Source organism: Oncorhynchus clarkii, chromosome 7 (assembly GCF_045791955.1).
Source record: "Oncorhynchus clarkii lewisi isolate Uvic-CL-2024 chromosome 7, UVic_Ocla_1.0, whole genome shotgun sequence".
Lineage (NCBI taxonomy): Eukaryota > Metazoa > Chordata > Actinopteri > Salmoniformes > Salmonidae > Oncorhynchus > Oncorhynchus clarkii.
In genome coordinates, this window is record NC_092153.1 from 69,273,480 (window position 1) to 69,301,358 (window position 27,879).

The 27,879-nt window shown below is 43.0% G+C and overlaps 1 protein-coding gene across 4 annotated transcripts; it reads left to right on the forward strand.

Annotated features, from left to right (window-relative positions):
* Positions 1-23,746, forward strand: LOC139413771 (transketolase-like). 4 transcript variants are annotated; one of them, XR_011634831.1, is made up of 15 exons: positions 1-299; positions 2,442-2,559; positions 3,045-3,157; positions 5,716-5,829; positions 6,676-6,867; positions 7,070-7,188; positions 7,686-7,882; positions 9,668-9,832; positions 17,132-17,288; positions 18,614-18,744; positions 19,362-19,445; positions 19,823-19,916; positions 20,449-20,571; positions 22,233-22,987; positions 23,023-23,746. XR_011634831.1 is itself a non-coding variant. In XM_071161508.1 (14 exons), exons 1-14 carry the CDS (start codon positions 193-195, stop codon positions 22,418-22,420), a joined length of 1,893 nt encoding a protein of 630 aa, XP_071017609.1. In that variant the 5' UTR covers positions 1-192; the 3' UTR covers positions 22,421-23,746. The 4 variants fall into 4 exon arrangements, 3 of the variants coding, with proteins under 3 accessions (XP_071017609.1, XP_071017610.1, XP_071017608.1); XM_071161508.1 differs by having other exon boundaries at positions 3,045-3,158; positions 5,726-5,829; positions 22,233-23,746; XM_071161509.1 differs by having other exon boundaries at positions 3,045-3,158; positions 5,732-5,829; positions 22,233-23,746.
* Positions 23,747-27,879: the final 4,133 nt, after the last annotated feature.

A 27,879-nucleotide genomic window follows, 5' to 3' on the forward strand; every position in this document is an offset into this window, starting at 1 on the left:
TGTGTGTGTGTGTGTACTCTCACTAGGGATAAATCCTGCCTCTCCTCCTTTCTATCCCTCTTCTCTTTGCCACTCACACACACAAGCAGGGCTCCCGCTGCCAAACCTCACTCACATACAATACACACACAGCCCAGCCTCTGTGCAGTCTAGTCCACATTGGTTCTTTTGGTGCTTTGACATTTTGCATTCATGGAGGACTACCACAAACCCGACCAGCAGACAGTGCAGGCGCTCAGGAACATCGCCAACCGCCTCCGAATCAACTGCATCAAGGCTACCACCGCAACGGGCAGCGGGTAAGACCCAGACACAGACACACACACACACACACACACACACACACACACAGATTACACAGTCGTAAATCTAGGGAAGAGTGTATAAAGACTCATTCATACACACAGGTGCACACACAAACACATGAAAACGTAATAACACGCACACACAAAACACACACAGTCTCGTTTTGCTAACCTTGTGGGGACACACATTTGATTCCCATTCAAATTCCTATTTCCCCTAACCCTAACCTTAACTCCAAAACCTAACCTTAACACTAAACCTAACCTATAATCCTTAACCCTAATTCGAATCCGAACACTAATTCTAACCCCCCCTAGAAATAGCATTTTCCTTGTGGGGACTTGCAAAATGTCCCCAGTTGGTCAAATTTGTCCTTGTTTACTATACTAGTGGGGACTTCTGGGTAAACAGGTCCACACACACACACACACACGTGAAATGCAAAGTGAAGCGCATGTTCTCTCTGTTGTTTGAGCTATGGAGAACGAATGGATGAAACAGAAACAGGATGTATGATATGAGTCATTCGAGGAGATAGTTCTGACACTTAATCTGCTTAATATCTTTAAATTGCAGAAAACTGTGTACTTATACACATTATTTATTTATGTCTATTGAACAGGATTGATTTTATGGCCATTGTGGCTCAATTCTTTTGTTATTAGAAATGTTCTATAGTGAACAAAATCGGGAAATTATATTGCGTCTTCATCTGTCTAACCGTGCGAGTAAGTGATGGAGGAGCGCCTCGGAGTTTGTTAGCACAGGACAAAGTGCATGGTGATGAACCTGTCTGGGATGTTGTTCAGTATTCATAATAAATAGACAGCAATTCATGTTATTGTGTGAACACCCACTTGAAGTGCATTATTATAGCTAAATAAATAAACATCCTGTGTGCGAACAAGTGGACAAAACGGAATTTAATTTAGATTTTTGTGGGGGAAATCACAAATCTATTTGAGTAAGCAATCAATCACTATATATTGCACATAAACAAACTACCGCATACATTCATTCCATTGTGGCTCCATCCTTCGACCGTAGCCTATCCACGAATAGCCCAAGAGCGCACACAGCCTAGACAATATAAGCAACAGCCATGCAGTTGATGATTGAGAGAAAACCCCTCTACGCATTTCGTTCCCGGGGAAATTCAAGTGTGTTTTTTTGGTTGGGCTTGGCTTACTTGCCAGCATTCCTGAGTTTTGCTGAGTTTTTAGAGCATTTGGTCGGTACTTTTAGTTTTACGCAGTTCTTTACACATTCTTTAAAGAGCATCTATTCCTTCAACAGAAGATGTTTAGATTATGCCTCAGTGGTTATGTTAAGTAATTCGCTGGCTGGAGATGGAAGGTAACCGTTATAGGCCCGGTGATAAACGTAACTTCAAATGGCGCCCTCTGACTGATCGTCTGACTCCGTGCGCACAGAAGCCAAAATGGTCCCCATCTCACCCCAGACTCCGGTTAGTCTCATCGTAGCAGGGATAGGTCTGTGTTGTGACCGTGACCTGAACTGGCACTTTGCAAGGGGCGGGTTTACCCCTCTGATGTTGACGTCACTGTAATTGGGATAAAGAGAGAGCAGGCTGCTGAGGGGAGAACGGCTCATAATAATGGCCGGAACAGAGGAAATGGAATGCCATCATGATGTATTTGATACCATTGCACTGTTAATGCTCCAGTCATTACCACGAGCCCCTACTCCTTAATTAAGGTGCCACCAAACCTCCTGTGAGAGAGAGCCAATAGGGCATCTCGGTTTGAGCATGGCCCCCTCATTAGTATTTTGGATAGACTAGTACACTCTAAATAGTGTTACCCATCCTTCCCCATTGTGCCCTAAGATTTCATTGGCAAGCTCAGACTTTAGACTGTGCCACTTCGAATCCAGTTGGAGGCTCTGTGTCAATTCTGAATGTTTATGAGTTTGTAAAGTGGTCTGTCTGTTCTTAGTGTGTGTGTGTGTGTGTGTATGTGTGTGTGTGTGTGAGAATCAGAGAGAGAGAGAATCAGAGAGAGAGAGAGAATCAGAGAGAGAGAGAGAATCAGAGATAGAAACAGTCTGTGTCCAACTTGTTGTAACCTGTCTGTAACCTTCCTCCCTGCTCCTATATACCCCTGGTCTCCCAGACACCCTACATCATGCTGCAGCGTGGCAGAAATCATGTCTGTCCTGTTCTTCAACACAATGAAGTACCGCACAGAGGACCCCAAGAATATCAACAACGATCGCTTCATCCTCTCTAAGGTGAGACACCGTAGGTGAACAAAGTTCTATTGAATTTGTATTGAATTAAAGTTTTACATTTTAGTTAATTGATTTGACCACCAGCCACTGTTTTGGTTGGATAAAAGTCATAATGGTCAACATCTGCTTCTTTATGGCTGTATTGTGGCTTGTAATAGATTTTTCATACATATTACAGTTGGTCTGCAATTGTGATAGGCATATGTATGATTATAGGCATATGTATGATTATAGGCATATGTATGATTATAGGCATATGTATGATTATAGACATATGTATGATTATAGACATATGTATGATTATAGACATATGTATGATTATAGACATATGTATGATTATAGGCATATGTATGAGTATTTGCCTGGCAATCAGCAACAGTGTATTTTACTCTTCCTGGTTATACAGTTATATGGTGGTTGTGGTATAGGTGTTGTTATAGTATCATATACTAGTACTACAGTAAGATGTCTGTTCCTCTCCTCAGGGTCATGCCGCCCCAGCCCTGTACTCCATGTGGACAGAGACTGGCTTCCTGAAGGAGAGTGAGCTGCTCTCTCTGTGCCAGGTGGAGTCCAACCTGGAGGGACACCCCATACCTGTAAGTGACAACTACTACACATCACCTTTAATAGCTTAGCACTAAATTATGATTTTTCTCTGTTTTGTATCATATTGTACAACAGCTGTTGAAACTAACATTGTAAAAGTGCCCACAAAAATTATCAGTGTTATTTCCTGATAGTTTCTGGTTGCCAGCTTGCCATGGTGACATCACATGAGGTAAATTGGTTAATAGACCAATAACAAAGCGTGTTACAAACCTCTCTGCCAATAACAGCTAGTTTTCAGTTTTCCCCTCTCCACTCAGACCACTCCTAGAGAGTCCTAGCAAATTATTTTTTGAGAAATAGTTTTTGATAAAAAGCTATTTTTAACCATTAAATGTAAATATATTACAGTAAGTTACTTAATTGTTACACATACATGTTATTATATTGATATAAAACATCTGCATTGGGCATTTAATAACCTAAGAGTTAGCCTACACCTCACCTTCAATAGCCTAAGAGTTAGCCTACACCTCACCTTCAATAGCCTAAGAGTTAGCCTACACCTCACCTTCAATAGCCTAAGAGTTAGCCTACACCTCACCTTCAATAGCCTAAGAGTTAGCCTACACCTCACCTTCAATAGCCTAAGAGTTAGCCTACACCTCACCTTCAATAGCCTAAGAGTTAGCCTACACCTCACCTTTCAATAGCCTAAGAGTTAGCCTACACCTCAGCCTTTCAATAGCCTAAGAGTTAGCCTACACCTCACCTCACTTTCAATAGCCTAAGAGTTAGCCTACACCTCACCTTTCAATAGCCTAAGAGTTAGCCTACACCTCACTTTCAATAGCCTAAGAGTTAGCCTACACCTCACTTTCAATAGCCTAAGAGTTAGCCTACACCTCACTTTCAATAGCCTAAGAGTTAACCTACACCTCACTTTCAATAGCCTAAGAGTTAGCCTACACCTCACTTTCAATAGCCTAAGAGTTAGCCTACACCTCACTTTCAATAGCCTAAGAGTTAGCCTACACCTCACCTTCAATAGCCTAAGAGTTAGCCTACACCTCACCTTCAATAGCCTAAGAGTTAGCCTACACCTCACCTTCAATAGCCTAAAAGTTAGCCTACACCTCACCTTCAATAGCCTAAGAGTTAGCCTACACCTCACCTTCAATAGCCTAAGAGTTAGCCTACACCTCACCTTCAATAGCCTAAGAGTTAGCCTACACCTCACCTTCAATAGCCTAAGAGTTAGCCTACACCTCACCTTCAATAGCCTAAGAGTTAGCCTACACCTCACCTTCAATAGCCTAAGAGTTAGCCTACACCTCACCTTCAATAGCCTAAGAGTTAGCCTACACCTCACCTTCAATAGCCTAAGAGTTAGCCTACACCTCACCTTCAATAGCCTAAGAGTTAGCCTACACCTCACCTTCAATAGCCTAAGAGTTAGCCTACACCTCACCTTCAATAGCCTAAGAGTTAGCCTACACCTCACTTTCAATAGCCTAAGAGTTAGCCTACACCTCACCTTCAATAGCCTAAGAGTTAGCCTACACCTCACCTTCAATAGCCTAAGAGTTAGCCTACACCTCACCTTCAATAGCCTAAGAGTTAGCCTACACCTCACTTTCAATAGCCTAAGAGTTAGCCTACACCTCACTTTCAATAGCCTAAGAGTTAGCCTACACCTCACTTTCAATAGCCTAAGAGTTAGCCTACACCTCACTTTCAATAGCCTAAGAGTTAGCCTACACCTCACTTTCAATAGCCTAAGAGTTAGCCTACACCTCACTTTCAATAGCCTAAGAGTTAGCCTACACCTCACTTTCAATAGCCTAAGAGTTAGCCTACACCTCACCTTCAATAGCCTAAGAGTTAGCCTACACCTCACCTTCAATAGCCTAAGAGTTAGCCTACACCTCACCTTCAATAGCCTAAGAGTTAGCCTACACCTCACCTTCAATAGCCTAAGAGTTAGCCTACACCTCACCTTCAATAGCCTAAGAGTTAGCCTACACCTCACCTTCAATAGCCTAAGAGTTAGCCTACACCTCACTTTCAATAGCCTAAGAGTTAGCCTACACCTAACCTTTAACAGCCTAACAGTTAGGTCATGTTCTCCTGCTCAGACATTGATGATCATGCCAGATCTTACAACGCCTGTATAGGTATTTAACGTATCAGCTAACTATACCATATTATATGTTACAGCATGTGGTGCCCGACTGCACAGTCGATGATGTGGCACACAAGCATTGGTTGATGCATGCAACGTCTGAGCAGGGGAACGCGACCTTAGACTACTCCTCACCTTTAACAGTCTAACAGTTAACCTACCCATCACCTTTAACAGCCTCAATTAGGACCAGACATATGACCACACAACAGCTCTAAAACTGGGTCATATTCCGAAGGACACACAGTAGCAAAAGGTTTTGCAACTGTAAACAACAATCTGTGTTCTTATTGGACAAGTTCAGGTAGTGCCTCACTAAACTTGTCCAATAACTTGTAACTTATAATAATACATCAACGTTTTCCACCTACTGAACACATACCTGCTCTCTATGGTGATAGTAACAGTCCTGTTCCTGTGTATGCGTTGGAGTTTCAGAAGCAGCAGTTTGTGGATGTGGCTACTGGCTCTCTGGGCCAGGGCCTGGGTGTGGCCTGTGGGATGGCCTACACTGGGAAGTACTTTGACAAGTCCAGGTAAGAGTTCACACACATGCACGCACTGAATTCTAAAGTGTTAAGCCTGGACTCTAGTTCATATTGTGGTATTTTAGAGGTCTTTAGAGCAGTGATCCCCGACCCTGGTCCTCCAGTACCAACAGAACACAGGTTAGTTATAGCCCTGGACAAACACACCTCATGCAACTCATTGAGGGCTTGATGATTAGATGACAAGTTGAATCAGGTGTGCTTCTCCAGGGCTACAATACACATGTACTGTTGGGGTACTCAATGAGCAGTGTTGGGAAACACTGCTTTAGAGCATAGTGAGGTTTTTGAAGGTTCTCCATGTGTACAGTGGCTGCCTGCTCTGCTATCCCAATTGTTCTGCTCTAATTACCACAGCCCTGGCAGACACAACTCTGTTCTTTTTTACCATCCAGAAAGATTCTGTCTCAGGATCCGATTGGATCAGGTTTACATTAGTATTCATCACTCAGTCTATTGTTCAAAACCACACTCACATTCCTCAATCTAATTAAGGTTTGGGTCCAGGTTTTGTCTTGGAATGTGGATCTCCGATATGCAGAATGCTGATATTGCCAACGTCCAAAATGTGCCCTAGATAGATTTGTACTGGAGAAGGATGTTGTGTGGACAGTGGTTAAAACTCATAACATAAGCAGATTATCAAACCATTGAATAAAAGATGAGCGTTTGTTCTGTTCAAAGGTGCCTGTGTGGCTAGAAGCCTCAGTGGAGATATGAGGGAACAGAGTAGGTGTGATAGAATGAGAGAGGTGTAAAGGTTACCATCCAGCCCCCTAGTCACACACACACACACACCCCTGTCTCACCCCCCCATCCCTTTCTCTTCCCCAGCTACCGTGTGTTCTGTCTGATGGGGGATGGGGAGCTGTCTGAGGGGGCAGTGTGGGAGGCCATGTCTTTTGCCTCCTACTACCAGCTGGACAACCTGGTGGCCATCTTGGATATCAACCGTCTGGGCCAGACCGACCCAGCGCCCCTGCAGCACCACGTGGAGAAGTACCAGAAACGCTGTGAGGCCTTCGGGTGAGTGTGTGTGAAAGTGGGTTTACAGGGAGAGAGTGATCATCTTTGTGAATGTGCTGGGAGAACTAGTCTATGAATGTGTGAAGGCATATGTCAGCATTAGTGGGCATATGTGGAATGTATTGTTTATGTGTGTATGAGTAGAGAAAGTGTGTTCATGTGTTTCCATATGTGAAATAGGTTTTCTGGTGTGTTTCTACAGTTGGCATGCCATCATTGTGGATGGGCACAGTGTGGAGGAGCTGTGTAAGGCTCTGAGTCAGGCTTGCCACCAGCCCACTGCCATCATCGCCAAGACCACCAAGGGCAAGGGCATCCCAGGTACTCTCAGCCTCACATGGCTACTGGTTACATTATATTACTCATACTAGGCCTCTATCTCAATGATGGGCTATGCTCTATCTCAGTGATGGGCTATGCTCTATCTCAGTGATGGACTATGCTCTATCTCAATGATGGGCTATGCTCTATCTCAGTGATGGACTATGCTCTATCTCAGTGATGGACTATGCTCTATCTCAGTGATGGACTATGCTCTATCTCAGTGATGGACTATGCTCTATTTCAGTGATTGGCTTCCCTCTATCTCAGTGATGGGCTTCCCTCTATCTCAGTATATGCACACACAAGTCACTACTGTATAATGTGTTGCGAAGGACCTTGAACTGACCATGTGACCTTGTTTTAGTACCAGTGTTTTTACTGGTCAGGTCACATGATCAGGAAAAACTCCTGGGCCTACGTATGCGTATACAATATAATGTTGAGTATACTGTGTGTATTTTGATGTTGTGTATTCTGCTGTCCACGTTTACCAGCTGTGGAGGATAAGATGGGCTGGCATGCCAAGCCCCTGCCCAAAGACATGGCTGAGGGAGTCGTGAAGGATCTGCAGGCGCGCATCATGAACAGCAGCAAGCGCCTGTACCCTGCCACGCCCATGGAGGACGCCCCGCCAGTCAGCCTGTGCAACATCCGCATGCCCAGCGCACCCGCCTACAAGCAGGGAGAGAAGGTAACACATAGAACACACACCTCACCACAGGAGGACAGGCTAGTGGTCCTCCCCTCAGCAGCCTCCATTGCACCTCACCATTTACAGTACATCTGGGATTGTGCTCTCATCCCAATGACAGAGGTGTCAACATTATTGACTGCACTGACACTTGGGACTCAGCCCATAGTCCCAAACAAGATATCATAAAATAAGCTGTCACAACTGTTATTTATTTATTTATTTTTCATTTCACCTTCATTTAACCAGGTAGGCTAGTTGAGAACAAGTTCTCATTTGCAACTGCGACCTGGCCAAGATGAAGCATAGCAATTCAACACAAACAACAACACAGAGTTACATATGGAATAAACAAAACATAGTCAATAATACAGTAGAACAAAATAAAACAAAAAGTCTATATACAGTGAGTGCAAATTACGTAAGATAAGGGAGGTAAGGCAATAAATAGGCCATGGTGGCGAAGTAATTACAATGTAGCAATTAAACACTGGAATGGTAGATGTGCAGAAGATGAATGTGCAAGTATAGATACTGGGGTGCAAAGGAGCAAGATAAATAAATAAAACGGATGGCACTGTGATAGACTGCATCCAGTTTGTTGAGTAGAGTGTTGGAGGCTATTTTATAGACGACATCACCGAAGTCGAGGATCGGTAGGATGGTCAGTTTTACAAGGGTATGTTTGGCAGAAGTGTTTTAGGGAACGTTTGACAGTGATGAGGGGTGGTCGTTTGGTCGCAGACCCATTACGGATGCAGGCAATGAGGCAGTGATCACTGAGATCTTGATTGAAAACAGCAGAGGTGTATTTGGAGGGCGAGTTAGTTAGGATTACATCTATGAGGATGCCCGTGTTTACGGATTTGGAGTTGTACCTGGTAGGTTCATTGATAATTTGTGTGAGATTGAGGGCATCAAGCTTGGATTGTAGGATGGCCGGGGTGTTAAGCATGTCCCAGTTTCGGTCACCTAGTAGCATGAGCTCAGAAGATAGATGGGGGGCAATCAATTCACATATGGTATCGAGGGCACAGCTGGGGGCAGAGGGAGATCTATAGCAAGTGGCAACAGTGAGAGACTTGTTTCTGGAAAGGTGAAATTTTAGAAGTAGCAGCTCGAATTGTTTGGGTACAGACTTGGATAGTAAAACAGAACTCTGCAGGCTATCTTTGCAGTAGATTGCAACACCGCCCCCTTTGGCAGTTCTATCTTGGTGGAAAATGTTATAGTTAGCGATGGAGATTAAGGTTTATGGTGGTTTTCCTAAGCCAGGATTCAGACACGGCTAAGACATCTGGGAGCAGTGAGTAAAACAAACTTAGGGAGTAGGTTTCTAATGTTAACATGCATGAAACCAAGGCTTTTACCAAGGCTTTTACGGTTACAGAAGTCAACAAATGAGAGCACCTGGGGAGTGGGAGTGGAGCTAGGCACTGCAGGACCTGGATTAACCTCTACATCACCAGAGGAACAGAGGAGAAGTAGGATAAGGGTACAGCTAAATGCTATACGAACTGTCTGTCTAGCACGTTCGGAACAGAGAGTAAAAGGAGCAGGTTTCTGGGCACGATAGCATAGATTCAAAGCATAATGTACAGACAAAGGTAACTTTGAGTACTGTCAACTAGAAGGTCGTATAATGATGCATAAATAACAGGTAGACTTATTGGCTTATTGACTTGCTTTCTTATATTGCTTTCTTCTTATTCTTAATGACTGGTTGATTGATTGATAGATTAGTTGACTGGTTGATTAATTGATTGAATGGTTGTCTTTCTACAGGTTTCCACCAGGAAAGCCTATGGCATGGCCCTGGCTAAACTGGGTCGTTACAACGAGCGCGTAGTGGTCTTGGACGGAGACACCAACAACATCACCTACTCAGAGATCTTCAAGAACGAACATCCCAACCGCTTTGTGGAGTGTTACATCGCTCAACAGAACATGGTAGGAAATTAAACCCTCTTGAGTTGGTCCTGGTCACAGGTGATGTGGTCAGGGTCAGATGAAACCGATTGGAACTAAGTATGAACACTCTATAAACACAGACACTTTCTCTAAAGTGTCTTTCTCTAACTTTCTCTAACCTCACCAAGCTTTTAAAAGATGACCTGTCCTCCAAATAAATATTTTTGTAAAATATTAAATAAGAATCGTAGAAATGTACTCAGATTAAAATAAGAAACACAATTGCAGCAGCATTTTGTGGCTCAGTTTAGCTCTCCTCTCTCCTCTACTTACGTCTCTCTCTCTGATGCTTAACAGAATGCCCTGTCCCCAGACCTGGGTTTGAACAGAATGCCCTGTCCCCAGACCTGGGTTTGAACAGAATGCCCTGTCCCCAGACCTGGGTTTGAACAGAATGCCCTGTCCCCAGACCTGGGTTTGAACAGAATGCCCTGTCCCCAGACCCGAGTTTGAATATTATTTTAAATCTTTTAGATCCTTTGAGCATTTGCTCTAGCCTGGTTGAGATGGGAGATATGTGTTTTTTTTAGACTTCTCTTCACTGTCCTTTCTCATGAAATACACTTTTTTTAAGGTCTGATTGCCTGAATCAAAAAATGTTCTCTCTCTGTGTTACTGAGGCTGGTATGATGAATAATGCATGTAGGTCCGTCCATCATCTAACACTGGGACTGTAGAGAGAGGCAGAGAGGCTGAGATGTGGGTCCATCCATAATATAACACTGAGACTGTAGAGAGAGGCAGAGAGGCTGAGATGTGGCTCCATCCATAATGTAACACTGGGACTGTAGAAAGAGGCTGAGATGTGGGTCCATCCATAATGTAACACTGGGACTGTAGAGAGACGCAGAGAGGCTGAGATGTGGGTCCATCCATAATGTAACACTGGGACTGTAGAGAGAGGCAGAGAGGCTGCGACATGACCTACTTACAGTATGCCATGCTCCCTCCCTCCCTCCCTCCCTCCCTCCCTCCCTCCCTCCCTCCCTCCCTCCCTCCCTCCCTCCCTCCCTCCCTCCCTCCCTCCCTCCCTCCCTCCGATGCCTCGCCATGCTCCCTCCCTCCCTACACACAGCTGGCTCTGCAGCCTCTCATACAGTATACTGCCCACCACTCACTTTCTGTCTATTTCTCTCTTTCTCTTTCTATCTGTGTCTTTGTGGGTCTCTTTCTTTCAAATCAAAATCAAATCAAATCTAATTGTATTTGTCACATGCGCCGAACACAACAGGTGTAGACATTACAGTGAAATGCTTACTTACAAGCCCTTAACCAACAATGCAGTTTTAAGAAAAATAAGTGTTAACAAAGTATTTACTAAATAAACTGAAGTTAAAAAAATATATAAATATAAAAACATTTTTTAAATGTATCTTTCTGTTTCTCTCTCTCCCCTCCCCACTTATATCACCCTCTCATTGCAATCTGCCTGTACATTAACATTTTGGAAGAGCCAGCCATTCAGGCCTGGCTGTACCGTATATAGTAGATGCCTGGCCATTTGTCTGGTTCCTCATGGTAGCCTGTTCAGATGTAGGTCAGGGCTGTGTTTGAGCAGCCGTTATAACAAGTCAGTCATGCTGAGCTGAGAGGTGAAATATTAATCAGAGAGGAGGGTGGGTGTGGCCGTCTGGCTGATCTCACTGACTGACTGGGTGACAGACTGACTGGCGGACTGGTTTACTGGCTGACGGACTGGCAGACTGACTGACTGACTGACTGACTGACTGACTGGGTAGGTGACTGCCTGGCTGACTGACTAACTGACAGGCTGACAGGCTGACAGGCTGACTGACTGACTGGTTGACTGATGGGCTGGCTCACTGGCTGCTAGACTATTATCATAAAGACGATGTGCAGAAAAGAGCCAGAATGACAGGTTCAAATGAGACAGACAGATTCTCTAATGAGGAATCATTAATATTGATAAGAGAAGCATGAGCAAATCAGAGGCACTGGTGTTAATGTTATGACTGATTTATGACTGCATTATGTCATGTGTTTGTGAATACTGTATCAAAGGGGCAAGCTGCAATTCAAATAATCACACAGTGGACACCCCGCCACTGTTTTTGGTAAACAGAAAGTATTAAAAAAATATATGTTGCGAGAGAGATACAGAAAAGTAGACTAATTCAATTTTGTTCTATACAATGACAGGAGTCAATAACAGGAGTTCTGTTCTCTTTGACCAGATTCAAAGTAGTGGAGAATAGGGACATGGGATAATAGTACTTCTGTTTGGTACTGCTATAGAATATGAATGAGTCCATATTACATTGAGGAGAGGAGCAGGGGGATCGGGGAGGGCTCTGGAGACAGGAAACAGGAAATGACAATGCATGAGAGTGATTCCTCACATATGGTACCGTAAGCTCCTGTGCTTTTGGACTGACTGACTTCTCACTGACTTTTACATAACTTCTGGAGGCATGAACCTTTGATTGTGATTGGCTCAGCAGTTGTCGTTCCCATGGAGACCTCACTTGACCCTTTGGATCCTCAGGTCATAGAGATACAATAAATATTGTTCTATGTAATTCTGTGGTTTTGTTGAACTTCAGAAGTACTGTATCTGCAGCTGATTTGTGTTCAGTATCTTCCTACATGTCTAAGACTCTGCAGGTGCAGGACCACCATACAAATGAAGTACAGTGCCCTCTGTAATTATTGGGACAGAGAGTGATTTTTTTGGCTCTATACCCCAAAAGTTTGGATATGAAATAAAACAATGACTGGGGTTAAAGGTTAAAGGTTAAAGTGAGGACTGACAGCTTAAAGTTGAGGGTATTTTCATTCATATTGGGTGAACTGTTTAGAAATGACAGCACTTTTTGTACATAGTCCCCCCCATTTTAGGGGACTAAAAGTTTTGGGACAAATTCACTTATATTTTAATTAATTTTTTATTTCACCTTTATTTAGCCAAGTAGGCAAGTTGAGAACAAGTTCTCATTTACAACTGCGACCTGGCCAAGATAAAGCAAAGCAGTTCGACACATACAACAACACAGAGTTACACATGGAATAAACAAAACATACAGTCAATTATACAGTTGAAGAAAATCTATATACAGTGTGTGCAAATGAGGTAAGAAAAGGGAGGTAAAGGCAATAAGTAGGCCATGGTGGCGAAGTAATTACAATATACCAATTAGACACTAGAGTGATTGATGTGCAGAATATGAATGTGCAAGTATAGATACAGGGGTGTAAAGGAGCAAGATAAATAAATAAAGGGATGAGGTAGTTGGATGGGCTATTTACAGATGGGCTATGTACAGGTGCAATGATCTGTGAGCTACTCAGACAGCTGGTGCTTAAAGCTAGTGAGGGAGGTAAGAGTCTCCAGCTTCAGTGATTTTTGCAATTCATTCCAGTCATTGGCAGCAGAGAACTGGAAGGAAAGGCGGCCAAATGAGGAATTGGCTTTGGGGGTGACCAGTGAGATATACCTGCTGGAGCGTGTGCTAGTGGGTGCTGCTATGGTGACCCGTGAGCTGAGATAAGGCGGGGCTTACCTATCAGAGACTTGTAGATGACCTGAAGCCAGTGGGTTTGGCGACGAGTATGAAGCGAGGGCCAGCCAACGAGAGCGTACAGGTCGCAGTGGTGGGTAGTATATGGGGCTTTGGTGACAAAACAGATGGCACTGTGATAGACTGCATCCAATTTGTTGAGTAGAGTGTTGGGGGCTATTTTGGAAATGACATTGCTGAAGTCGAGGGTCGGCAGAATGAGTGAAGGATGCTTTGTTGCAAAATAGGAAGCCGATTCTAGATTTAATTTTGGATTGCAGATGCTTAATTTGAGTCTGGAGTCTTGTCCACATATTCTAAGTAAGAACCATCCAGAGTAGTGATACTGGGTGGGCAGGCAGGTGTGGGCAGCGATCGGATGAAGAGTGTTTTACTTGCATTTAAGAGCAGTTGGAGGCCACGGAAGTAGAGTTGTAAGGCATTGAAGCTCGTCTGGAGGTTAGTTAACACAGTGTCCAAAGAGGGGCCAGAAGTATACAGAATGGTGTCGTCTGCGTAGAGGTGTATCAGAGAATGTTCAGCAGCAAGAGCAACATCATTGATGTATACAGAGAAGAGAGTCGGCCCGAGGATGAACCCTGTGGCACCCCCATAGAGACCGCCAGAGGTCCAGACAACAGGCCCTCTGATTTGACACATTGAACTCTGTCAGATAATTAGTTGGTGAACCAGGCGAGGCCGTCATTTGAGAAACCAAGGCTGTTGAGTCTGCCGATTAGAATGTGGTGATTGACAGAGTCAAAAGCCTTGGCCAGGTCGATGAATACGGCTGCACAGTAATGTCTCTTATCGATGGCGGTTATGATATTGTTTATGACCTTGAGTGTGGCTGAGTTGCACCCATGACCAGCTCTGAAACCAGATTGCATAGCGGAGAAGATATGGTGGGATTCGAAATGGTCGGTAATCTGTTAACTTGGCTTTCCACTTTAGACCTTAGAAAGGCAGGGCAGGATAGATATAGGTCTGTAGCAGTTTGGGTCTAGAGTGTCTCCCCCTTTGAAGAGGGGGATGACCGCGGCAGCTTTCCAATCTTTAGGAATTTCAGACGATACGAAAGAGAGGTTGAACAGGCTAGTAATAGGGGTTGCAACAATTTCGGCAGATAATTTTAGAAAGAGAGGGTCCAGATTGTCTAGCCCAGCTGATTTGTAGGGGTCCAGATTTTGCAGCTCTTTCAGAACATTAGCAATCTAGATTTGGGTGAAGGAGAAATTAATGGTGGGGGATTGGGCGGATTGCATGTGTATTAAATGTGTAACAAAGTTGAGTATTTATTCCTATATTCATAGCATGCAATGACTACATCAAGCTTGTGACTATAAATTTGTTGAATGCATTTGCTGTTTGTTTTGGTTTCAGTCAATTTGGTGGCCAATAGAAATTAATGGTAAATAATGTATTGTGTCATTTTGGAGTCAATTTTATTGTTAATAAGAATATAATATGTTTCTAAATACTTCTACATTAATGTGGATGCTATGGAAAATTCTGACTAAATCGTGAATAATTATGAGTGAAAAAATTACAGACGCACAAATATCATACCCCTCTCAGAAATGTTAACCTCCCCTGTTATTGTAATGGTGAGAGGTTAGCATGTCTTGTAGGTATGATATAAAATACTAAACTCTCCTGTTATTGTAATGGTGAGAGGTTAGCATGTCTTGGAGGTATGGTATAAAATACTAACCTCTCCTGTTATTGTAATGGTGAGCGGTTAGCATGTCTTGGAGGTATGATATAAAATACTAACCTCTCCTGTTATTGTAATGGTGAGAGGTTAGCATGTCTTGTAGGTATGATATAAAATACTAAACTCTCCTGTTATTGTAATGGTGAGAGGTTAGCATGTCTTGGAGGTATGATATAAAATACTAATGTCTCCTGTTATTGTAATGGTGAGCGGTTAGCATGTCTTGGAGGTATGATATAAAATACTAACCTCTCCTGTTATTGTAATGGTGAGAAGTTAGCATGTCTTGGAGGTATGGTATAAAATACTAACCTCTCCTGTTATTGTAATGGTGAGTGGTTAGCATGTCTTGGAGGTATGATATAAAATACTAAACTCTCCTGTTATTGTAATGGTGAGCGGTTAGAATGTCTTGGAGGTATGATATAAAATACTAAACTCTCCTGTTATTGTAATGGTGAGCGGTTAGAATGTCTTGGAGGTATGATATAAAATACTAACCTCTCCTGTTATTGTAATGGTGAGAGGTTAGCATGTCTTGGAGGTATGATATAAAATACTAACCTCTCCTGTTATTGTAATGGTGAGCGGTTAGAATGTCTTGGAGGTATGATATAAAATACTAAACTCTCCTGTTATTGTAATGGTGAGAGGTTAGCATGGAGGTATGATATAAAATACTAAACTCTCCTGTTATTGTAATGGTGAGTGGTTAGCATGTCTTGGAGGTATGATATAAAATACTAAACTCTCCTGTTATTGTAATGGTGAGAGGTTAGCATGTATGTATAAAATACTAACCTCTCCTGTTATTGTAATGGTGAGAGGTTAGCATGTCTTGTAGGTATGATATAAAATACTAAACTCTCCTGTTATTGTAATGGTGAGTGGTTAGCATGTCTTGGAGGTATGATATAAAATACTAATGTCTCCTGTTATTGTAATGGTGAGTGGTTAGCATGTCTTGGAGGTATGATATAAAATACTAAACTCTCCTGTTATTGTAATGGTGAGAGGTTAGCATGTCTTGTAGGTATGATATAAAATACTAACCTCTCCTGTTATTGTAATGGTGAGAGGTTAGCATGTCTTGGAGGTATGATATAAAATACTAATGTCTCCTGTTATTGTAATGGTGAGCGGTTAGCATGTCTTGGAGGTATGGTATAAAATACTAACCTCTCCTGTTATTGTAATGGTGAGCGGTTAGCATGTCTTGGAGGTATGGTATAAAATACTAACCTCTCCTGTTATTGTAATGGTGAGTGGTTAGCATGTCTTGGAGGTATGGTATAAAATACTAACCTCTCCTGTTATTGTAATGGTGAGCGGTTAGCATGTCTTGTAGGTATGATATAAAATACTAACCTCTCCTGTTATTGTAATGGTGAGTGGTTAGCATGTCTTGGAGGAATGACATTTGTGCGTCTGTAACTCTATTTTAATACACATATAGCTGAATTTGGCCCATTACTTTTGGTCCCCTAAAATGGTGGTACAATGTACAAAAAGTGCTGTAATTTCTAAGCGGCTTAGCCGATATGGATGAAAATGCCCTCAAATTAAAGCTGACAGTCTGCACTTTACCCCCAGTCGTTGTTTGATTTTAAACCCAAACCTTTGGAGTATAGAGCCAAAATAATAAAAAAAATCCTTCACTGTCCCAATAATTGCGGAGGTCACTGGACATGTCCCCGAGGGGTTCAAGAGGGACTAGATTTACTGCCTGGCTCCAGAGGAGGCTCATCCAGGGAGGAAGAGGAGGATGGTCCTCCTGAATTTGTGCCTATGTCTTGAATAGCACCCTATTCCCTTTATAGTATACTTAAAACCAGGGTGCACACAAAGTAATGCACTATATAGGGAATATGGGGCCATTTGGGACGCATCCCTTGTAAATTAATAGACGGTGACTTGGAAGATGTTACCCTTGGCTTCATTAAAATCATTTCCATCCATTATTCGCTCTAACTAATCTTGCCAAAGTCACCAGCCGCCATTGTTATAGTATGATGGAACCTCTTCTTCCCCTTTTCCCTCTAGGTGAGTGTTGCCACTGGTTGCGCTGCCCGTGAGAGGAACGTTGTGTACGCCAGCACCCTGGCCTCCTTCTTCACCCGCGCCTACGACCAGCTCCGCATGGCTGCCATCTCAGAGAGCAACATCAATCTGTGTGGCTCCCATTGCGGCCTGTCCATCGGTGAGTCTGTCTGTCAGCCATTCATCCACCCCAAACACCCCCACTACATGCTACTCACACAACCTCCCACCATCACCCCCATGAACTGTAAGCTATCACCTCACAACCCCACCCTTTCCCTATTGACCTCACTCACTCTGCACTCTTTCTATTGGCACCTCAAGTCAACGCATCCTCAAATGTTCTGAAAGCCTAAAGTGACTGTCGTCCTCCTTGATCCAAGTTCCTATTTTTCTTTCTCTCTCTCCACTTCTGTGTTTTCCTCCTCACCTCCTCCTTCACCCTCTGAGTTCCCTAGCCTCCCTCTCTCCTCCCCCTCCCTGACCCCTGACCCTGTCTGTCCTGGACGCTGTCACCTTCACCGGAGGACCTGATATCCCTCTCCTCTGTTAGTCCCTCAGGTACACTGCATGCCACCCTCTCAATCTGTCTGTCTGTCTGTCTGTCTGTCTGTCTGTCTGTCTGTCTGTCTGTCTGCACACCTGCCTGCCACACTCTCTGTCTGTCTGTCCTACTGTCTGCTCTACTGTCTGTCTGTCTGCCCACCTGCATGACACTCTCTCTGTCGTACTGTATGTCCTACTGTCTGTCTGACCATCTGCCTGCCAGTCTGTCTGTCCTACTGTCTGTCTGCACACCTGCCTGCCACACTCTCTGTCTGTCTGTCCTACTGTCTGCTCTACTGTCTGTCTGTCTGCCCACCAGCATGACACTCTCTCTGTCCTACTGTATGTCCTACTGTCTGTCTGACCATCTGCCTGCCAGTCTGTCTGTCTGTCCTACTTTGTCTGCACACCTGCATGCCACTCTCTCTGTCTGTCTGTCCTACTGTTTGTCTGCACACCTGCCTGCCACTCTCTCTGACTGTCTGTCCTACTGTCTGTCTGCACACCTGCCTGCCACTCTCTCTGTCTGTCTGTCCTACTGTTTGTCTGCACACCTGCCTGCCACTCTCTCTGTCTGTTTGTCCTACTGTCTGTCTGCACACCTGCCTGCCACTCTCTCTGTCTGTCTGTCCTACTGTTTGTCTGCACACCTGCCTGCCACTCTCTCTGTCTGTCTGTCCTATTGTCCTCATTCCTTTCTGGTCTTATACACCTGCATGTCTGTTGGTTCACCAGGCCTTTCGCTTTATATTGGGTTGAAATAGTTTTCAAGTTTTGTTGAGCCTGCCTGGAGTGTGGGATGGATGTGGTTTTCACAAGGCACGCTCAATGAAGCACGTCTAAAGTCCCTGAAAAACAACATACTGTTTGCTTTCTGCTACATTTGACAACATTTTGGAATTAAATTATTCTAACTAGGTGAGTATGTGTGTGTTCCAGGAGAGGACGGGCCGTCTCAGATGGGTCTAGAAGACATAGCCATGTTTAGGGCCATCCCCACGGCAACCATCTTCTACCCCAGCGATGGCGTTTCTATTGAAAAGGCAGTGGAGCTTGCCGCCAGCACAAAGGTACTTATTATATCCTCCCACCAAAAATATATTGGTTCTTATCCCCATTCCCCAAAATATATTGGTTCTTATCCCCATACCCCCAAAATGCAATTGGTCCTTATCCCCATACCGCCAAAAAGCTATTGGTTCTTATCCCCATACCCCCAAAATATATTGGTTCTTATCCACATGTTCCCAAAATGCAATTGGTCCTTATCCCCATACCCCCAAAAAGCTATTGGTCCTTATCCCCATACCCCCAAAAAGCTATTGGTCCTTATCCCCATACCCCCAAAAAGCTATTGGTCCTTATCCACATTCCCCCCAAAAGATATGGGTCCTTATCTACATACCCCCAAAAATATATGGGTCCTTATCACCATACCCTCAAAATGTTATTGGTCCTTATCCCCATACCCTCAAAATGTTATTGGTCCTTACCTCCATACTCCCAAAATGCTATTGGTTTCTCATCCCCTCCCACATTATGTTATTTGTTCTCCAACATTAATGTAATCCCTCTATCTCCCACACCACCCCAAAACCAGGGGATGGGCTTTGTGTTCTCACCCTACAATGTAATACCTGTTTACAATGAATTCCAATATACATTGTACTATGTTATCTTTTTTTAGGGTGTTTGCTACATAAGAACCAGCCGCCCCGAGAATCCCATCATCTACAGCAGCAATGAGGACTTCCATGTTGGACAGGCTAAGGTGAGCACCACTCTGCTCTGAAAATGTTTGACATTACGTTAACTACACAGACTAATCACAGCCTTGACTAAACCACTTTAGTTTTATATCTTGCTTCAGGACGTGCTATGATTAGTAAAAGGATTAGTTTAATCAGTTGTACAGCATCCATAATAGGAACTACTGTATCGCACTGAGAATTTTTTGTCTGACAACTGAAAGAGTTTCTACTATGGATGCAGTACAAGTGGTTGACTGGCTGGAACACAAGCCTGCAGACAGACAGGGTTGTCTTCTAGTAGGATAAACAATGAATCTCTCATCCAATAGTCACGAGCAGGAAGAGCTGTATGAGATGTGCTAGAGCCTTGCTGCTAACCCTTCCCTGTCCATCTCAGGTGGTGTACCAGAGTACGGAGGACAAGGTGACCGTGATCGGAGCTGGGATTACTCTGCATGAGGCTGTGGCTGCAGCTGAGATGCTCAAGAAAGGTACAGTACAACTACAGCCAGATCAACGATATAACTATGTGGGTGTGGAGAAATACTTGGAACTCCTGTCTGGGGCAATGATCTCTTTTCTTCATACGCTAATATTGGCTCCATGCACTAATGCGCTGCTATTTAACTCAATCAGTTCATTAGCGTTGGCGCACAACATCTTATTCTCCTATTAGTGTTAGACTTTCTCAACTATATGTTCACGTTTATCCAGGTTAGAAAGCTTTATCCCTCCCTCAATGATTTAAGGTTCAGGTTTCAGAGTCATTCTCTGTGTAGCTGCCTGTGTCTTGTTAGTGTTTCTCCACTGAAACACTCTACTCAAGGATCCACAATTCCAGTAACTCCAGTAACACATTTCCAGGTTTTCCAAAAATCCTGGTTGAAGGATTCCAGTTTTCCTGCTTCTTAATTTCTAATTCTGTGAATCTTCCAACCAGGATTTCTGAAAAACCTGGGAATTCTGCAATCCTCTGCACTACTGTTGATTAACGCTATGTTTTCCACCTTGTTGTTTTCCCAGAAAGGATCTTCATCAGGGTGATTGACCCGTTCACCATCAAACCCCTGGACTCCAAGACCATCATTGAGCATGCTCGCCAGACCAGGGGCCGTATCCTCACTGTAGAGGACCACTACTACGAAGGTACGCTTTTTCTGACCAGTGTTTCGACCTCCTTTGACCAAACACCAGGAAGTTAGAGAGGGACCAAACACCAGGAAGTTAGAGAGGGACCAAACATCAGGAGGTTAGAGAGGGACCAAACACCAGGAAGTTAGAGAGGGACCAAACACCAGGAGGTTAGAGAGGGACCAAACACCAGGAGGTTAGAGAGGGACCAAACACCAGGAGGTTAGAGAGGGACCAAACACCAGGAGGTTAGAGAGGGACCAAACACCAGGAGGTTAGAGAGGGACCAAACACCAGGAGGTTAGAGAGGGACCAAACATCAGGAGGTTAGAGAGGGACCAAACACCAGGAGGTTAGAGAGGGACCAAACATCAGGAAGTTAGAGAGGGACCAAACATCAGGAGGTTAGAGAGGGACCAAACATCAGGAGGTTAGAGAGGGACCAAACATCAGGAGGTTAGAGAGGGACCAAACACCAGGAGGTTAGAGCGATACCAAACACCAGGAAGTTAGAGAGGGACCAAACACCAGGAAGTTAGAGAGGGACCAAACACCAGGAAGTTAGAGAGGGACCAAACACCACTTCACCAGACTCCAGCACTCGAGGGTACTTTATGTAGTTTAGCCACATTGTAGTGTTTTAGCCATATATATTGCATGGCCTTTACATCCTGGCAACCTGAAATATTTTGCCATTATTTATTTATGAATATGCAGCCAGTGTCCTCTCATTGGCCCATAGACACTGGGGTGTGTTGTGGTGGCATGTTCCAATTGGTTGAGTGGCTGAGACGTGATGCAGTGGCATGTTCTCATTGGCCCGAAAGGCACCACGTGCTAGGTACTGTCATGGTGGGCGAGATATATTCTGTTCTGGTGTATTTTGTTTGCTGAGGAGGGAGACTGTGTGTGTGTGTGTGTGTGTGTGTGTGTGTGTGTGTGTGTGTGTGTGTGTGTGTGTGTGTGTGTGTGTGTGTGTGTGTGTGTGTGTGTGAGGGCCAGAGAAGCAGAGTGCTGTCAGATTTCCTTAGTGAAGTGTGTTCCCATGGGGCTTTCTGTGACCTAGATATCACATAGACAGCTATGTCCAACACAGACAGCCATGCCTAGTCTTGCCCAGCCTGTGTCTGTGTAGGTTAGGTCCGGAGGAGATGAGAGTGGGGGTGGGGAGGGGACAGCCTGGACCAAAGATGTGTGGCATCCAAAATCAGTAGCATCCCCCTCTCTGTCCCCTAAGGGGAGAGAAACTAGGGATAGCATGGGAGAAAAAGAGTCAGAGAACGAAGGACAGATAGAGGGTGAGAATATAGGGGGGGAGGGGCTTGCATAGCAACAGAAATAGATCAATGGCTTCATCCAAATGACCAATGAGCAATGAGTGGCTTCAGGTAGAACCTTTAGGCAGTGGGCACTGATCTAGGATCCGCTTATCTACCCACAATCATAACCTTTAAGTGTAGCGGGATAAACACAAAGCTGACCTTAGGTCAGTGTTTGAGCTCAACTTAATCCTAGTGCCTCAGATTGGGGTCAATTCAGCAAATTTCGGGAAGGAAATCGAATTTCAAATTGACTGAATTGAATATGAATTGACCATAACCCTGTCGCAGAGAAGGTTCTTCCTGTCCCTTCCCTTTCTCATGTCACATATTTAATGTATTGTTGCTGTTCCTCAGGTGGTCTGGGGGAGGCAGTGTGCTCAGCGGTGGTGAACGAGCAGGGCTTCACCCTACAGCGGCTGGCCGTGGCCCACGTTCCCCGCAGCGGCAAGCCCAACGAGCTGCACAAGATTTACGGCATCGACCGCGAAGCCATTTGCCAGGCCATCAGGAAGATGCTCAGCGGCTCTGCCAACGCCAAGTAGCTAGACACCTTCCCGCCTAAGCCCCACCCGACCCAATTCTACCACCCCTCAGATAAATGTTTCATGTCACATGACACCACCCCACCTGGTAACCTCGCCCCCTCACTGTGAAAGTCCTGTGTTTACTGAAGTAACGTGAGTTTGTGCTGAATGTACATTTTGACGTAACCGTCACACATTTCACTTTTTTTCCCTCGTACATCACACACACACACACGCACGCACGCACGCACGCACGCGCACACACACACACAAAACCCCACTCCCACTTCCTGGTAACCATGGGTCATCACAGGGTCAAGTTTAGAAATTAAAATGAGAGGTAGTCATTAGTCCTCAAACCCGGTTGGCAGGTGTAGATGGACATTCTCCATACCAAACAATCCAATAAAGACTGTACATGTTGTTACTCAATGCAGGTACCTTTATGTGATGCTCATGTGTTTTTAAACTCTTCCTCTTTGATATTTTCAACCCCAAACAACCAGCAGCAGTCTATTTTAATACTTTTATATTGTTCTGATGTAGTTCTGAAGACAGGGTGGGGCATGTGGTAGTGAAATCTAGGTGTCGTCTCCATGACATGTGGTAGTGAAATCTAGGTGTCGTCTCCATGACATGTTTGTAGAACGTAGTCCAATAAAAAATAAATACAGACAATCAAATAGAAATGTATGTGGGCCATAAATATCAGTGAAGTGAAAATACCATACAGTTTGAACCATATGTCTCTTTAAACCACAACACCAAACTTGTACTGGACAGCTCGTGTTAGCACAGCACACATTAACTTCTTTTCATCTCTACAGCTCAGGCGTAGACTAACTAAACATATGGCGTCAGAGAACTGCCAAAATGTTGTACGTTCAACCTTTGGCAGATATCTAACGCCATATTAACACCTTTTACCTGGATGAGCAAACAAGAAGAAGTACGTTAGCCCGAGCTGTCTGAACATACCAATAATGTTTCTATTCCATATACATTTTTGTCATTTAGCGTATGCTCTTATCCAGAGTGACTTACAGGACCAGGATCAATGTGTTCTCTACAGCAAATAGTTTGACTTGGAGGTCGGGGAGAGGGATACAGGGCCAGCTAGGACTTACAGTAGGGTTCAGCGTTTCCATTTGAATTCAGTCAATTCAGGAAGTGAATTGATCCTAACCCTGGATTAGAGAGTCTCTGTGCTTGTGGCCATGGTGATGTTGGGAGCATACTGTTACATCTGAACTGTGAACCTTGTACAAACACCTCCTTCGTTACTTGAACTTCTGTATGTACCTTATACTTTTATTTATTAAAGCCCTCTGCATTTGAATTTTAGAGTTTGCAAGTAGTTCTGTGTGGTTTTTTGACTGTGTATCGATCGGTGTGTTCTGTATGTGTGCATGCACATCAGACTGTAGATCTATTGAAAGGCAGGTTGGTGTATTTGCTTATTCAAAACATTCGTATTAGACTATTGTACACGGAAGACTAACCAAAGCGTACATTTTCAATAGATAAGACTACTAAACTAATATAAAACAATATGAAGAGTTTCATGACAAAACACTATATATACATTTTTCAGAAATGTTGGTAAATTAGCTTTGGTGTGTTTTTTCACTATCTAATCATAGCATGGGGCTGTTGAATGACAGACATATACAGTATTTGTTTAAAATCTGTTTAAAATCATTTCAGAGAGACAAATAACCATGTTTTTTCCCTAAATGCTAAAAATCCATATGTAAAACATTTACATCTGACATCTTAGTCATTTAGCAGATGCTTGTATCCAGAGCGACTGACAGTACTGTAAGTGCATTCCTCTTAAGATAGCTTGGTGAGACAATCCCATATCACAGTCAAATATACAGGATAAAAAAGTTCCATTCCAGCTAAACAATAGATATATAGCGTTTAGCATTAAAAAAAAAAAAATCATACATCTAAAATCTGTTAATAAAAATCTGAGAGAAGTAATATTTTACACACACATGAAGGTACCCATAAGCAACCATTTCTGATGAAAAAAAACACAAATGTGAAGAATTGGTACATATAGCATTTTGGAAATAAACTTAATATTAAAAACTTAGAAAATAGTTCAAATCCGTGTAAAAAATAATTGTACATTTTAAAATGGATTTTGTAGTGTGTCATTCAGTTTGAGTAGGATTATAATTGCAGAAGGTTTATCTTTCTTTTCAACTCTGTACAATTTTCCATTTGATCAAAACCAGCGCCTACAGAGAGTATCCAGATATGATCGGGAAATATTGACAGATGACAGAGCAGAGTTGGTCCATCGGTCACCATGGTTACACTGAGATCCTATCAGCAGACAGTATAAGTTTGAATATATCAAGTCCTGAGATCAGTTCATCCAATGGCAGCTCGGCAATGTGCACAGGTAGGTAGCACAGTAATGTGCGAAGGTAGCACAGTAAATGCCACTACCCATTCTACTTTGTTGTCGTGTCTTTGGCTATGCCGGATTAAGTGATATGACATGCTATTCTGTAATTAATATTACCTGATTATACTAATCATGTAAATGTAATTAACTAGAAAGTCGGGGCACCACGAAATAATGTTTATAGAGCTGTTATCTACCGAATAAACTCTTAAAGACCTGGTAGTCTTTTACATCAGTAGCAGTCACTTATTAATCGTCACCTTACTCAGTCTCATCTGAAAGTTGTAAATTCTTGGTTATCTTCACAAACCCTGGCTAACTAGTAACACAAAAATTGGTTTAATTATTTATTTACTAAATACCTAAATAATCACACAGAATTACATCTACACAGAATAGATCATACATTGATTACAAATTATGTCATAAAGGAAAACGTCCCTAGCGGACGGAACAGATATGACGGTTGGTTACATAAAGAAAGGGGGTGGGTTTTGAATGAAAGAGCGGGAGGACTGAGGAACAAAAATATTTTGTGTCTCTATCGGGCCGTAGGCAGCTATGCTATCGTAAATACAGTATCTTATGCATTCTAAATACCTGCCCATTTGGAAAATGAAAATGCAATAAATATTTACTCTGAGCTGCGCTTCGGTAGATTGGTTGTAGATAGAAGGCCGGGTTGTCCAGCATGGATCTCTTGTCCTATGAAGAATGTCTAGTGGTGAACTGGAGCGCGGTAGAATGGACTCTCTGTCCATCCTCTCCTAGCCCACTTTTACAGTTGCTGCGGCTAACTCAATCGGCTAGGAGGTATCACTTCTTTAATGAATAAGAGTTCAAAGTTCATACCAAGTTGCCATACTTTAAGCTCATGCTATATTCTGACTGATATAAATAATAATTTTCACAAATAATTTCATATTTAAACATTTAAATTGCACAACAATTCCATGTGAATCTGATAACTAGAACGTGTAGACTTTCCAAGATACAGTTTGTCGTCCTATCATCCGTAATAATGTCTCAGACGCCAACTGATCTGACATAATATTCATTAAGTACCAACGCATATTTTCAACTGGTTGGATTACCGAAATATGGTTCCGTTTCCCACCTTTTGATGTTACCAGACTATGTTAACAAAGGGATTTTCAATAGTCACATCGGTAGAGTAGAGAGAGAGAAAATGGGGTGGATATTTATGGGGGTCATAAACCTCACCCAACAGGCCAACGTCATGACATAGTGTTCTATTGTTGACAACGGCATGAGTCACCAGGGTCACCACCTTGCTATTATTTCCCTGGACAAAAGCAACAGTGCATCATACTTACATTTTAGTAATTTAACAGACTCTTATCCAGAGCAATTTACAGGAGCAATTAGGGTTAAGTGCCTTGCTCAGGGACACATCGACAGATTTGTCACCTAGTCTGCTAGGGAAGTGTTCCCCTTGACAAACACACCTCATTCAGCTCATTGAGGGCTTGATGATTAGTTGACAAGTTGAATCAGGTGTGCTTGTCCAGGGTTACAATACTAGCGTGGACAGTTGGGGGTACTGGAGGACCAGGGTTGGGAAACACTGGGCTAAGGGATTCGAAATAGCAACCTTTCGGTCTTAACCTCTAGGCTACCTGCCACCACATTTGACAGTATTATTTAGAATAGATGACTTAGATAGGATGACTGGTTGTTCTCCATACTAAACTTAGTCGCTCTGGATAAGATGTAAATGTAAAATGTAAATAATAAAAGTTTAGTTGGTTATAGGTTCCATTTAGCAGGGTCTTATGTCAATGATACCACAGCTGCCACACCGTTTTACAGCATATACAGTGTAACACTGTAGTACACAGAATAACATCCTGTATCAGAAGCGTCTCCGTCAATTCACATGAGTTATGGAAGCTTTCATTGTGCACTAGACAGCTGTGTTATATACAGTAGGTCTGTTGTCAGTTACCTACCATAGATAACTGTATTTCTGCTTGGCTCCTCAAACTGCAAACTCCATGATTCCACAAGACAGTGTGTAGACAGGGGAAATAATCGTTTACATTTAATTATAATCAATAGTGAGTTCAACGTGATTATATTTGTATTACATTATTACAATCATATCACACTGTATTCATCACAATTACTTCAATCAATAATCAATTGTACCATAATATGAGGGAAGGTTTAAAACAGCCACAAACAGAGCAACAGACAACCCCCAGTAGACCTCAGAGAAGACAGTAATATGCTGTGGGTTGTTAAAGATACTAGGAAGGTAGAGGCAGAATGAGTTATCGTTGCATTCATCAAAAAGGTTGTTTTGTTGAAGTTCTCTATGGATGTGAAGAAGAGTTTTGGACATCCTGTTGTTCTGTATTTGGGATGGACGTGAGGTTCGTGTTAGAGTATATATACGACATGCAGTACCTCTGCTATGATAGGGAGGGCCATCTTTAGTGTGAGCTGGCAGAGATGGAATGTATTGTGTTATTTCTCATTGTCAATGACTAGTAAGCCATTACACACAAGACTATACACAAGAGGCTCATGCTTTTTACTATACATAAGACTATAAGCACCTCAAATGACAGTGTAAACATACACACAAGACTATACACAAGAGGCTCATGCTTTTTACTATACATAAGACTATAAGCACCTCAAATGACAGTGTAAACACACACACAAGACGGACAGTACAGGTGACCCTACCAGAGAGCTTGACCACAAATGAAAATGCAAGCGTCGAAACCAGAGAAATGCTGGCGTCATAATGACTGGAAAGACAAGGACACTGATTGTAGACACAAAACCGCCCATATTGAGTGACGAGAAAACAAAGTAACAATTACTCAGGTTTCTTGAATAGTCAATGACATTTACTCACAGTAATATGGTCCACAGACTGCCATTCCACAACACAGTCCAAAACAAATTGAGAATACATTTTAAAAGTTATCTTCAAAAGAGAAGCATGTTGGTCAAAAGATTAAAAATATCTTGCATTTTCTTATTTTAGTTTAAGTTTATTTAGTTTATTTTAGTT